Genomic DNA, 14,362 nt, shown 5'->3' with positions numbered 1-14,362 from the left:
TTAAAAAAAAAAAATGGATTTGACAGAGTAAACCAAATTGTGAAAAGACGCAAATGAAATCTGTTATTATACAATACTACCATCTAAGACACAGTCTTTATTTACTCTGTAATCTCTTTCCATTTCTTGACTACTCTTTGCTTGCTTGGTATCTGGTTATCAATCATATGGTTATAGGATTTGCATTCATTTTTTTCCAGGTTTTGGATATGATGTTATATAATTCATGCAGATCCTCGAACTGTTATTCAGATAAATACAGTAATAGATATATATGTATACAAAGAACTGAAAAGTAGTTTTCTCTGTAGGGGAAAAGTGGTGAGATAGGGATTTATGTAAGCGAAAGCTTCCTAGAGGAGGTAACATCTGAACTAAATTATGAAGAACACATAGGAGTTTTCCATGTAGATAAGGGAGGCAAAGCAACAGCATGTGCAAAGGCAGAGTTAAGAAACAGCATGCTATATTCTAAGATGCATAGGTTTTATGAAACTGATGGAGTGAAAATGCTACTGGAAAGTATTAGGAGTTAAGATTCAAGGCATATTTTTTTGATCCCAAGTAATGAGTTAATTTAGTAAACATAGTTGTTATTTATATTAATAAGCTTTTTAAATGGCATTTTGAGATCTTTTTCCTGTTGATGTTTTTCCCCCAAAACATTTAGAATTTCATTCATCCTTCAGTTTTGTCAAGACAATGAATACTACTTTAGAATTTTTTCCTTTTTATGCAGTTTTTCATAAAATATTCATTTTCCTCATAATTTTATTAAAAAATAAGCTGTGTATTCTATTTAATTCAAAAATAGTATCTGAAGAAATAGTTTATTCTTGTACATACTATTATCATTCTAGTATTATTTATAATAGAAAAAAAGGATAAACAGTCTTCCCTTAGATAGATATAAAATCTTTAAATGAGTAGAGCCCTGAGTCATAAGGATAAAAAGCAAAAATTTTGTAAATGAGTCTTAGTTGTAATAATGTGAGTTACCACTCTCACTTACAGTTCTTACTTCCTAAGCCTATGTGTTGTGCTGTAGGAAAAGAGTACCATATTCTGATTGCTCTTTCAGAGCATGACTGCATCTGGTAGAACAGTATCCCTCAAGGTATTGTCAGCCAGCTGGCATACTGTAAGCTAGTTGCTTTGGAATCATGAGAAACCTAGTGGGTGTGAAACAGTTCCCTCCCTTTTGCTGTAAACTTGGTCAGAAGCAATTTCGTGTGGGGAAAAATCCCAGCCTCACAAGCCGTAGTAAGTAACCCACGTCACTATAACTGTATGTGACTTCAAAAATTATTTTTCCATTCTATAAAACCTGCTGTTTCTGGGTAGTGATGTTCATAAGAAAAATGAATTTCATGAGCCCATTGTCTTCATTTCTTTTGCTATAAAATGAATTTCTGGGTTAAGAAATAATGTGGTATGGGAAATAACTCACTTAGTAAGACCACAGATGTATTTTACTTTGTAGAAGCTTGGTGAGAAGAAAAAGCAATATCAGATCTAGAATGGGCTTGTGAGGAACCACTGGTCCCTCCAAGATGAAATGGTACCAAAATAATCAACCTGTTACCTGATGGTTGGCTGGTCTCTTCAGCATATGGTGCCATATTGAGGTTTCAGCACTGGATTCTGCTACTGGCAAATTAGGTGTTCAGTGGCTATCCTGGAGTATTGATCAGGAAATCCCATGCTGTTGAATCTTTGCATAATGTCAAGTCTGCCACCATGACCCCTTAGTTTAAAAAATATTATGCAAGCAATGAGATGGCCGAGGGAAAAGGCCGACATGATATCCACAAATGATGAATAAGCAATTGTTTTGCCATTGCATGTGTGGGCTTCCAGTTTCTCATCCTATAATACTAACCAGTGCCTTCTGTCTTTAAAGCCAACCAGACCTGATAGCCTCTCCCAGATTCACATTGTACTTGTTTCTTAGTGGAAATGCACATTGACTTTTCACTTTGGAGGAGATAGCCTACTTGGTGCAGCCTGTTGGATCCCCAGAAATGTTACTAAGGTCATAGGTTCTCAACAGTTTCCTGTGTTTTATTTCTCACTTTCTGGCATGTTTATATCTTACCAAGACATCTGGGATACCTGCTACTTCCTGCTCACCTAGTTCTGTCAGTGTGAAGTAGACCAGCTTACAGTCATGTGGGATGATGAGATAGCCAAAGTACCTTGAACTAAATTATGGCACAGAGTTGATAGAAACCTGAGAAGAGACTGAAAGTTTAATGTTGTCCTTGCTGGGTGGAAGCAAGTGTTTCTGGTGTTGTATGTTTATTGTAGTAAAGGAAAAAGAAGCATTTGCCAGAGTAATGACTGCATTGATATACTCCTTTGAAGTAAACACATCAGAATAGTAGCTGTAATTAGAGATTCCAGCTAGAGACTTTCTAAACTTGGATTGCATTCCAGAGTCTTGGAAGACATGGGCCTGGTATCAACTTTTCAACTAATTTCTTACTAATTTAGATAAAGATGAAGATACACCTTAAGTACTATTTGGATTAATTTGATATATTTTCAAATATGCTTAACTAATTTTTTTTTTTTTAATTTTGTTTTCTGTGTGTATAAACAGTCATTTTGACTGAACGGTTAACATGATTAAAATAGATAAAGTATATTTGCTTTTATAACTGATTGATTTCCCATGCTGTCATCATCTCAGACATCTTTTAATAAATTAGAATGTAGTTTCGCTGAACCTTCTAGATCTTGGTTTGCTAAGTGTAGTTGCACGAGGTTTTGCTGTCTTCTATATCTTTATAATAGAAAAAAATTCTATTATATGAATAAATAATATTGAGTATCTAAAAATCATTTGTATTCACTAGAATGACCAGCCATCTCAGTTTGCCCAGGGCTTTGGGCACTCTTTAGATGCAAGAGGTTGGGCATTAAACCATTCACTCTACTTAAGTGTGACTAATTATCCGAAATAAAACTTTGTGAATTTTTGGAAGCTATTTCCAATATACTGGGTATTACTTTAAAAGAGCTTTATCCCTTTATTTGCTCTTTTACCATAACATATCGCTGGGGTCATTTGAATTGTCTTTAAAGGGAATCATTTTAAAATATCATTTCTTTGCTTACAAGAAGAAAGTATTTGATATTCATGGTTTAATTCTTTTTTTACAGGTATGTTGAGTCGATGGGATGATAGTCAGAGATTTTTGTCTGACCATCCATACCTTGTATGTGAAGAAACTGCTAAATATCTTATTTTATGGTGTTTTCACCTGGAAGCTGAACAGGTATCATATGAACCCTCGAATTTTTGGGAACCTTAGTGGAATTCTGGTTTACTTGTTTTGGTTTTTGTTTTGTATTTTTTTTTTTTTTACATTACTTTAAATGAAAGATCATTAAATGGAACTACAATTTTTTTTTTGTTTGTTTTAAAATCTACTTGAGTTTACTGTGGGAATGTTTTTTAGTTGTTTAAGTTGGCATATGGAAACTTTAATGTGCTTTCCTCGTTCTCCCATCTCTCTTGTTCCCATATGCTATAAACCTTTTTCTTTTTTAATGAATGATTTTCCAATGTTTTCAAAATCCAAATAGTAATCACAATATTAAATATATTTCAAGAGATATTTCTTACTATTTTAATCTGTTTATTTTCAGAAAGGGGCTCTAATGGAACAAATAGCACATCAAGCTGTTGTAATGCAGTTTATTATGGAAATGGCCAAAAACTGTAATGTGGATCCAAGAGGGTGTTTTCGTTTATTTTTCCAGAAAGCCAAAGTAAGTAACTATTTGGTACTGTTAAATGGGAAGGTTAGGCCTTACCAGAGACCTCTTTGGTCTATACACATCAAAAGAAGCCATCCAACCAGGATGCCACAGGCTAACTTCCATTAGATTTTTTAGTGGAAAGAAAAATCATATTGCTTATTTCATGCTAATTTAGACATAAAGGAGCTATATAAGCAGCTGTACTATAGCATTTATGTGAAATTGAGACCTGTTCAAATAAATGTATGCAGGAAAATTAATGTTCTGTCATTCATTTAATAAATACTGAGTGCCTACTAATGCAAAAGCACAGCTATTTAAGATGTTGAGGATAACTAATATTGTATGTCAGCTGTAATTGGAAGAATTTTTAAAATGATATAAATTATTTGAAAATAATAAAAGGTACTGATAACAGGCAAAAAAAGATGTTGAAGATACAATGTTGAATGAAACAGATATAGTATCCTCCATATATAGAACTCACAGGTTAGTGAGAAATCAGACTTTTGTAATGAAAAAACAGGAAACCTAAAAAATTCAACAAAGAAGAATGGTTAAAAAAAAGTGTGGTACATAGAATATTATGCATCCATTAAAATTATGTTTTGAAAAATCTTTAATGTGAGATAATGCTTTTTATAAAGTCAAAAGAAGTGTATATGTATATACACAGAATGATGTAGACCATGGTAAAGAAAAATAGATATATCTAGACAGATTAAGTACCATTTCACACTCACTAGATTAGTAATAATTTTAAAGTTGTACAAGCAGTAGAGCAATAAGAACTCGCATTAATTGCCTGTGGGAGTATAAATTGTTGCCACCACTTCGGAAAATTTCTTTGTAAAGTTGAACAAGTGCCAGCACTCAGAAGTTTTCCTAGGTATATATCTTAGAGAATAGATTTATCAACATGTGGTCCAGGGACATGAGGGTCTTTGGGACTCTTTTGGGAGGCCCTGAGTCAAAACTATTTTCATAATAGTAATGCTGAGATGTTATTTGCCATTTTCACTCTTATTCTCTCATGAGTGTACAGTAGAGATTGATAATAGAAGCAGATGTGTGAATTCAGCTATATTCTCACTAAATATTTGTTTTGTAAATAGTTGTTTAAATAAAAATGTTATGAATGCTAACATAATGAGTTTGTTATGTTTTAGTTAATATTTTTTAAATGTCTAACAGTAAATATTAACAGATACAGCCCACATAAATAGGAGCTCTTTAGGTTCCTCAATAATTTCAAGAGTGTGAAAAAGTCCTGAGACCATAAAGTTTGAGGATTGTTGCCTTAGAGGAACTCTTGTAGGTGTGCACTAGATACCATAATGTTCATAGCAGAATTGTTTATAACAGCAAAAAAGCCTGGGAACAACCCAAATGCCTGTTAACAGTAGAATAAATAAATTGTATATTCATTTGGTAAAATACTAATCAGCATCAGTCAGCATGGATAAAAAAATAAGAGTGAAAAATACAAGTTACAGAAAGACATATTCAGTACCATTTAAAAAATATTTTTTGTGAAGTTCAGAAACAAGCAGGAGTAAATATATTGTTGAGGGATACATACATAAGCAATAAAACTAAAGAAGCAAAGGAGCGATTAAGACAGAAGTTATAATTATAACCTCAGAGAGAGGGAATGCTCTCAGGAACTGATTTCTAAGGTACTAGTAATGATCTATTTCCCAATTTCTGTGGTTATATAGTAGGGTTTTTGCCTAATAAACTATGTATATTACATACTCTTTCACATATGATACATTTTAGAAATTAAAAGGAAACATACCAGAAGTTTAACTTTAATTATACTTGGATGGTATACTTAGAAATGATTTCTATTTTTTTTATATACTATAGTGAACATCTTTTCTTTTATAAATAGAGAAAAACATTGTATTTTTAAATTAACAAATATATATATCAGGATAGTACTAATCCTACCTTAAATACTCTAAACTCTTCTAAAGTGTAAACTAAGCAGGAAATTTTCCCAAAACAGTAGAGTCTTAATGAGTAAATGATTTAGTTGATATTTTAGCTAGGCTTCTGATGACTCTTCTAAATTTTCACTTAATGCATAGGCATTAAAAAAAAATCATACTTTCTTTTCATCTTACATTAATGGATATGTTTGAACTAGTGCTTAATAGGATAATGGAACATAGCCAACCTATCTATATGCTTGAAATTTGCTTTGACAAAATTGAACTTAAAGGCACTGAGGTCTTTAGATCTTAACATTGTGTTCATAATAAGTTTTTAAAATTACGGAATAACTTTCATGGGTGCTTACTTTGTGCCAGGGTACTATTCTAAGCACTTTACATGGATTAACTCATTAAATCCTCATACCATTTTATGAGGATTATTATTTCTATTTTACAAGTGAGGAAATTAGCATAGAGAGATTAAGCAAGTGACCCATAGTTTACTTAATAAAACAAAAGTGTCAAGTCTTTCTAAATTTAAATCCCTAGGCCTTAGGCATGCAGTAAGATCAGTAGTTGTGCCGCTTGATTCCTTTAATAGTTCACATAGTTATTTCAGAAGGATTACTTTAGGTTATGAAGGATAACATTCCGTATATCCACGAGTACCATATATTGACCAAACCGAACTGCCATAATATTATAATTAAGGAAACGATTCTAAATTCATAAAAAGAATGGCAGCATAGAACATTGTCTGCATTATTTGTATAGATACTGATGCTAATATCTAGTTTACAGATTTTAATCTGGTTACACAACCTAAACTACATTAAAGAAAAAATAGCATTGCAGACAAATGGTCCCAGTGATATTTAAGGAACGAGACTTTGATAAACTCTTCTGCTATTAAGTGGTGGAGAATTAAAAGGTTTTAAGCATATCCTTGTTTACAGCCATGCCACCTTGAACAAGCCCAATCCCATCTCGGAAGCTAAGCAGGGTTGGGCCTGGTTAGTACTTGGATGGGAGACCACCTAGGAAGACCAGGTGCTGTAGGCATAGGCGTAAAAGATTTTTAAAAAATTTAAAAAAGGGATTGTAAGCTGACAAAGTTCTTGCAATCTGTGAGGTCAACCAAGGGTTGCCTCGCCTAAAAAAAAAATCCTTTGGTTGTTGCTTGGCAGTGGGAAGGGAAGAGAAGAATATGAGGATTATTTAGATCCTGTCAATCTATATAAATCAAGAGAAATACCGAAAAAGCCTACTTTCTCTTGTTGTATTTGTGTGTGTATGTTTAAAGAGGGGTTATTTTTTATTTGTTTTATTTTGCTGAAGCAGAGGAAAGTGGAAAAAAACAATCATTACTATTCCTGAAAAACAGGAAGTTTTCAAAAATCTTAATAGGGAGCTTGATTGTTTCTACATTTAAACTATTTATCTCATCTTTACATCTTCTACTTCAGACCTGATATATGCTTGTTAGAATTTACTATGTTGTCTGAAATTCTTGAAAAACATAATCTGTGTTTTTTGTGTTTTCTAGGCAGAAGAAGAAGGTTATTTTGAAGCATTCAAAAATGAACTTGAAGCTTTCAAGTCAAGAGTCAGACTTTATTCCCAATCATCAAGTTTTCAACCTATGACAATTCAGAATCATGTTCCCCATTCTGGTGTTGGATCTATAGGTTTATTAGAATCGTTACCACAGGTAGGTTGGAAAAGTAAATATTTATTTTATAAATGTATTAGTTCATATAATTTTTGTTCTTTTGGACTGTTCTTCTCATGTGTAATATATGTGTAAGCATTTTAAATATTCTTTCCTCAGAAGATAACTCTTGAGTTTTATGTCATGCCATGTTTTGGCACTAAATCTCTTCCATATTTTAGGTATTTAGAGAGATACCAAATTCACTCTTTTAAATACATAAGAGATAAGTTGTACCTAAGCATTCTTAAGAGGAAGATGTTAAGCTATTGATCATCTCAATCATAAACTTCCCAGGATGTCTTTGAGGAACATCTCATTCTGAATAGAACTATACTGTTTAAGAATTTATTATGGTGAATTACCTTCAAAGCATGCATCCAAGTGGCAATTAAGGTGATCTGTTACTTGAGTTTTTTTAATAACATCTTATTAATTGTTGGTGTTGCCTACCAGATGTAACATTTTTAGTCACATTAGTGTAGCTTATGCTAATCTGTTTTTTCTGATAATATTGGCCAGCTGTTTGAGCCTCTTCGAAGTCTGCTGTTAGATCAAGATAAAACCATGTCACTAACATGAAAGAATTTATGGCAAAAAGAAGAGGAGGTTAGACCATTAGTCTGCCTGAATCTGCTTAGAATTTTAAGTTACCGTTAGAGAGTCGCTGCCCATTTTGATTTTAGTAGCATTTTAATTGAGCTCAGTCATCTCTCATTTCCATACCCCAGGATTTTAAGATCAGCTTTAGCCTAAAGTTTAGTCTGTTACCTACACAGTGAAAAAGGAAATCTCATTCAGAAGACAATGTGAGGAAAGCCCTGTGTTTATTTTTATATCTCATAAGGTGGGAATTGAGATTTTCAGTATCTTGACCTTATATCTCTATAATTTCACCATTTCAGTTACATATATGGTAGGCCAAAGGGACGATTTAAAGAAAGCAATTGATCATATTCAACTCAGCCAGAAGTATTATTCTCAAAGTTGGAAATAATCAAGGTCTGGTTTTTAAATTAGTCATGCTACCCCATAGATAGATGTACATATGGAAGTAATATTCCCCCTTGATTTGTCCTACAGCTTATTTCTTAATGCTGTTTAAATATAGTGATGATTATTTTCTTCAGTTCGAGAAATAGCCCACAGGACTTAGTCTTTCCAAGGGAACTTTATAACAAAGTCACTGTCAAGTCCAGTATGTAAACCTCTTAAAATTAAGATGTTACATCATGAATGCAAAGGAAAAGAAAAATTTAAAGGATGTCATTGATTCTAAACCCAAGAGGGAAAAGATACACACATTAAAATAGCATGAGATGTATTACCAAAAAGTTGCTTCTGGTGTGAGAAAAGTAAGTTCTTGTTCTGCATATCAGGTAGCAACTGATATATGCTTAGTCATTTTGGTGGGGGGCCTGGAATTATACAGTTTTGACACTTTTGAGTTGCTGATATTCCAGGGTTGTTCAGACTTAATTCATCTGGGCTAACAGACCAATTCTTCATGTTGGGAGAAGAGCATACTAGTCTAGTCTTCCTGTGGGAGAGGAGAGCTGGGTCAGATTTCAGCTAGATTAGAAGCAGCCTGAGGGACCAAGTTGTAACTGAGAGATTTGGAAGTAAAGTTTACCATAATAATAAAAACCTATTTTTATTATATCAGTTTATGGATTACAAAACACTATTACATGTTGTATCATTTAATCTTCTCAAGAACCCTGTGATTCATTTTGATTCATATTATGGATGAATAAACTGAAGAAGCTTATGGAGGTTTGTAATTTTACTGAAATCAGTACAAAAATGATGGAGCTAATATTCTAATCCAGGGTTTCTGTCCTACTTGACTGTTCATGAACTTGTACCATAGACTTTTGTTGACTCATATACAAGAAATAGAACAAGGCGCTTAGTCATGTTTTCTTGAGAAGAACTGGTCACTAGAACAAGAAATGTGTTGAGAATATTTACTAGATGAGAATGTGAGGTAATCAGTGGAATTTAAGTATAGATATGGTTAGGTATATTGATTGCTTTTTGTTTTTTAAGTCTTTTCATAATGGCATCTTACAGTTCCTTGGAAGATGGGTTAGATGAGTTTTGGAGAATCTCTTTAGCCAATTCTAATACACAAAATTCCATCATGGAAAACCAGAGCCTAGTCTTACTAGAGACTTATGTTCTGAAGGCCTTTGGAATTGGGCCTCAGTTGTCAAAAAAAAGATCTTAATACACTGTTTCTTTAGAATGGGGGAATGTAATGAGAATATTAATGATTTTATAATACTTAAATTTGGGTAACACTTAAACTTTTAATTTTTTTTTTAATTGACAACAATCTTATAAGCCAAGTACCATTACCCTTAGTTTTGAGAGAACTAAACCAAAGCCTCTTGGATAGAGACATAAGTAGTAGTTACCTTAGCTTTATTCTATAGACTAGCTTTTAATTGTTAAATTGTGTTAAAATATTTTCTCTTTAAGGATTACGTTATACTAAGTGGTAGAGGCAGGATTAGAACTGAGGTCCAATGTTATATTAGTGTCCCAGTTATTCGTGCCACTTCTTTCATAAAGATCTGATTGGGAATAATCCAATTTCTGGCTATCTTTTTAACTTTTACAATAAAAGAGTCACAAAGTATCCTACTTCAGAGGATTTTTTTGAAAACATTGCCTCCCTATCTGTCTCATTTAGACTATTTTCCTCATCAGTGTTTGTAAATAAAATAAATGAAACTAGGTGATACAGTAGTAAAACTCTAAGTAGCTAGCACATATTTAGAACTGAGTAGACAAAACTGAATTCTTGAGGAAGAATTTCCTGAAGCCCTAGGTCTTAATGGCTTATGTCCCTATTCATGGTGCTTTAACAAATAACGGTTTTATTTTTGCATTTATCGAATAAGGTTTTCTGTTCCTAGTTTCAGAAAAGGACAAATGGAACATTGATGAGTTCTGTTTTAAAAATAAACAAGACCTAAATTAAACTGTTCTTTTATTCTCAATTTTTAAAATATGGGTATGAGTACCTCTCAAAAGATTAATTTCTCACTCGTTTATTTTAACTTTTGAGAAACCAAAATAAACTCTGAAGATAGCTGTAATATTTACTTAGTAAATAATTTTTTTTCCCTTATTCAGGTGTTTTGCATTTTTAGTATTTACTGTTGTAATTAGCTAATCTTAAAAATGCATTTCTGGCTTAAAGCGATGTTTATATTTTAAATTATCAATAGCTATGTATATATAATCACATGGAAGATGTAGCCTTGTATGATTAAGTAATAAAAATTATACAGTTTTTTTAAAAGGAGAAAAAAGGTAGTGTTTATTATGTTTCTATTTTTCACATACATTATTCTGTCTTTCATCACATCGCTTTGGATTAAGTGGTAATAGTCTATTTTTCTCTTTATCTTCCTGGGTTTCAACCAAGTCTGACTTTAAAGTTCATCTTTCCTACTCTGCTATACTGCAGATAAATAGAAAATGTAAAACTGAAATTGTAGTTACATATCTGGCATAAAACTGGTTATCATCCATTGTTTCTTCCCTGTACTTTTTCCCCCAGAATCCAGATTATCTTCAGTATTCTATCAATACAGCTCTCTGCAGTTTAAACTCAGTGGTACATAAAGAAGATGATGAACCCAAAATGATGGACACTGTATAATTTGGTTAAGACTGCTGAGGCCAAGTGCTATTTTGTTACAAGAAAGGAAGAACTTGGCTATTTTCTTGACACTTTTATGGGTGCTGCACTTTATTTTTGTTTGGTTTTTGAAGGGAGGAGAAAAAAAGAGTACTGAAACGTTTTGTAAATTTTTTTTATGTGCTGCTAGGTTTTTTGTTTTTGTTTTTTGTTTTTTCCCTGAAGAGAGGAATGGTACATATGTTGTAAGAAGTCAAACTGGACCTTTTTTGCTACTAAATTTGCCTTTAATCTGTTCTCAATTTTGGAATCAAAGTATGAAAATCTGCACAAATGCAATTGTTTACAAGAACTGCTGGTTGATTCTAGGAGGCATCTGCTATAGTCTTTTTTTATATGGATATGTATATGCCCTACTCTACAAAAACAATTAAAGATAAAAATGTACCTGTATCTTACTGCTAATTTAGCTGTCAAATCTGGTGTTTCATCATATTAAAAGCAATAAATCAGTAGTTGATAATCTACTTTACTAAATAAGCTGGGTGACACAAATTAAAGTCTTTCCCCTTAAAATAATATTACATTTGTATTTTCGGCACCATCAGATAAATCTTTGACTATGATATATCAATTTATACAGACACTAATCCTCTAAGTATTCTCAAAACCGTATTCTTCAGTTCATTTTACCCTGTTGGCTTTTTAATATTTAGGGTTATAGTGATTTAAAAGGTAACAAAGCTAATACAGATTTTTTTTTTTTTTTTTTTTTTTTTTAAGTAAGATCAAGCTCACTCTTAATTCCTTTACTTGATATAGTCTGAGATCTCTCAGGGAGCAAGTTTTAAAAGAATACTAATGGCCTATAAGAACAAAGAAGAAGAGTCTGATTTTTTAAATTACAGTTATTGTTTGTTTCACTCTGATGTAGCTGAAGGACTTCCCTTTTAAAAGTCTCGTAGAACTGTCTCAAGCTGCAAACTACTTATTTTTAAGAATTTTGTGATCCTTATTGGTAATGATGGCTTTTACTCAATTTGTCATTTCCTCTGTATAGCTCAGTTACCATAGAACACTTCTGGGCTTTACTACTTCCTATTTAATTCACTTTAAATATGTCAGGATATTTCATGATGCATTTTATTTGGAATTAGATGACAATGCTAATTATGCTATCATTATTTGAGGATTAATCTTCTGACTTATAAGTACATGAGCTTTGATTTGTATTGGTTATAATCTTTGGTTCAGTCCCATTGAGACTAGTAGCAAACATTTGGAAGATGGATAACTAGGATTAGGAATACATGCCTCAACTTGAGAAACCAAATATTGCTAAGTGATCCACGTGGTGATCAGACCTGTGACTGTGGCCTCATTTGCACCTTATTTTAACTAACTGAGGTGACAAGACACTTAATACCCATAAAAATGGACTGGAATTATTGAATCATACTTATGTAACATCACAATCTTCCTGGTTTTCAGAATAAAACTTGTGTTTTTGATATAAAGATTATAATAAAATGTTTGACTAATTTATACAGTACTATTCATCAGCTTGTAAAATTTTTCTTTTAACCAGTGACCTAGTTAAAGAGGTTTTTTTTCTCTCCCTTCCTTTTTTTCTGTTCTGGAGTAAGCTCTTGTTTTTTCCTTCCCATCAACAATGGACACGAGTAAAATCCCCAGTTTCACAAAAATGTTACTTGAACCATTACTTTCCATTCCTAAACTGTACTTTTCCCCAGGATTTGCCTATAAGCACCCAAATTGTTTTGAATTTCATTTTGCCTTTAAGTTAGAGGTATTAATGACTGTAGACTGGAAGAAATTATCAACTGAGTAAACTGTTTCTGAAGGGTTTTTTGTTTTTGTTTTAAAATAGGTAGTATTGAAGAGCTGATTAGATTTGGCTGCGTGTGTGTGTGTGTTCAAAAGGAAGTGTTCTGTGTTTTTAATGTAAAAGTGTGATTGAATTCATTTTGGGAACCACTGACTACTGCCATAATTTGCACTTAGAGACTAATTTTTACATATTTAGCAATACTGTAGTACTAAGAACAGTAAATTGACATCCTTTTCATTTTTCTTTATTTTTCTTTAGCACAAAGAACTAACTCCTATTAAGAGGAATATTCTCTTTTCTTTTAAATAAGAGTATACTAAGCAAAGGGATAATTCATTTTTCAGGTTGGACAAATTATACAAACCATGGAAGGTCAAAATAGATAAATGAAACATCTTTGATGTCAAAGTATCCATCAAGGATTCTTGTTTCATTTGATTAAATTAATATTCTAATAAAATATTTTTAAAATAGCTATCACTCCATTTATTCCCCATTAATTCTGTCATTTTATCAACACTAGTGGAGATAATACTGATTTAAAATTATTCTCTGAGAGAGATGGGTAACATTTTCATCCAATTCCATTAGTGGGCTCTTTCAAATTTTGCCAATGAGTTTACAATTGCTTATAACTTCTCTTTAAGAAAATTGGGTCTTCTTTCAGATTAGCATTCTTACTACTTTTTAAAAAGTGAATTAACATGCTGCCCAAAGAATATAAATCTAGGAAGTGGAGATGAAAATATAATGGGTTTAGACAACGTTATCCTGAAGTTAACCTTGGGGTATTTTCAGAGAAAAATAAAAAGATAACAATTTACTGTTCTCAAAGTCAGTTCTTAAATTGATATGAGATAGAAATGTACTTGTTTGGGTTGGGGTCAGGCTTTTTATTTCAGTTCTGCCTCTATATAATACACATTTTAATAAGTTCCTAAAATGCTATGCATCCATTTTCCATCTGTAATAGATATATATGTACTGTATCACAGGTTTGAGAAGCTGATTCATCTAATGAGTATTTGCTTGCTTACTATGTAAGCTAATGGGGGGTGGGAATACGAAGATGAATAAAAGTTGATTATGAATTACTATCTGATGTCAAAACCATTCTCATAAACCTTGAAGAATTAGACTTGAGGTTTGATCTTTTTTAAATATGAAAATGATAAAAATTCCCATATCTTTCACTTGTTTCTTTAAACAGCATGATTCTTCATCCTATTTACTCTTCAAACACTTATTTAGAATCCTTTGGTAAAATATGACACATCATCAGATTGATTTACACTTTGGTAAAATCCTTCCAAAGTGCAATCTGGCATGACAGTTTACTTGATGCTATATATATAGAAAAACACATGACTGTTAGCTAAAAAAAGCAGGTAGAGTGGGGTATGAACTCTACAAAGCATACTGTCTTT

The 14,362-nt window shown here is 32.3% G+C and overlaps 1 protein-coding gene and 1 pseudogene across 5 annotated transcripts in view; both read left to right on the top strand.

The window, feature by feature from the left end:
* CDC37L1 (cell division cycle 37 like 1, HSP90 cochaperone) overlaps positions 1 to 14,362 on the top strand; it is a 32,514-nt gene that overhangs the window by 7,504 nt on the left and 10,648 nt on the right. For 4 of the 5 annotated variants that reach the window (XM_039884585.1, XM_039884496.1, XM_039884381.1 and 1 more), the window contains exons 4-6: positions 3,169 to 3,284; positions 3,658 to 3,780; positions 7,261 to 7,425. In XM_039884585.1, the coding sequence (XP_039740519.1) occupies positions 3,169 to 3,284; positions 3,658 to 3,780; positions 7,261 to 7,425 (404 nt within the window). Of the gene's footprint in view, positions 1 to 3,168; positions 3,285 to 3,657; positions 3,781 to 7,260; positions 7,426 to 11,002; positions 14,031 to 14,362 lie in introns of those variants that run through there. The other variant, XM_039884404.1, reaches the window with a different exon arrangement.
* On the top strand, positions 6,663 to 6,776 carry LOC120594008 (uncharacterized; annotated as a pseudogene).

This window comes from Pteropus medius, unplaced genomic scaffold (genome assembly GCF_902729225.1).
Source record: "Pteropus medius unplaced genomic scaffold, Ma_sr-lr_union100, whole genome shotgun sequence".
NCBI classification, from domain to species: domain Eukaryota; kingdom Metazoa; phylum Chordata; class Mammalia; order Chiroptera; family Pteropodidae; genus Pteropus; species Pteropus medius.
This window is presented reverse-complemented; position numbering and strand designations above follow the sequence as displayed.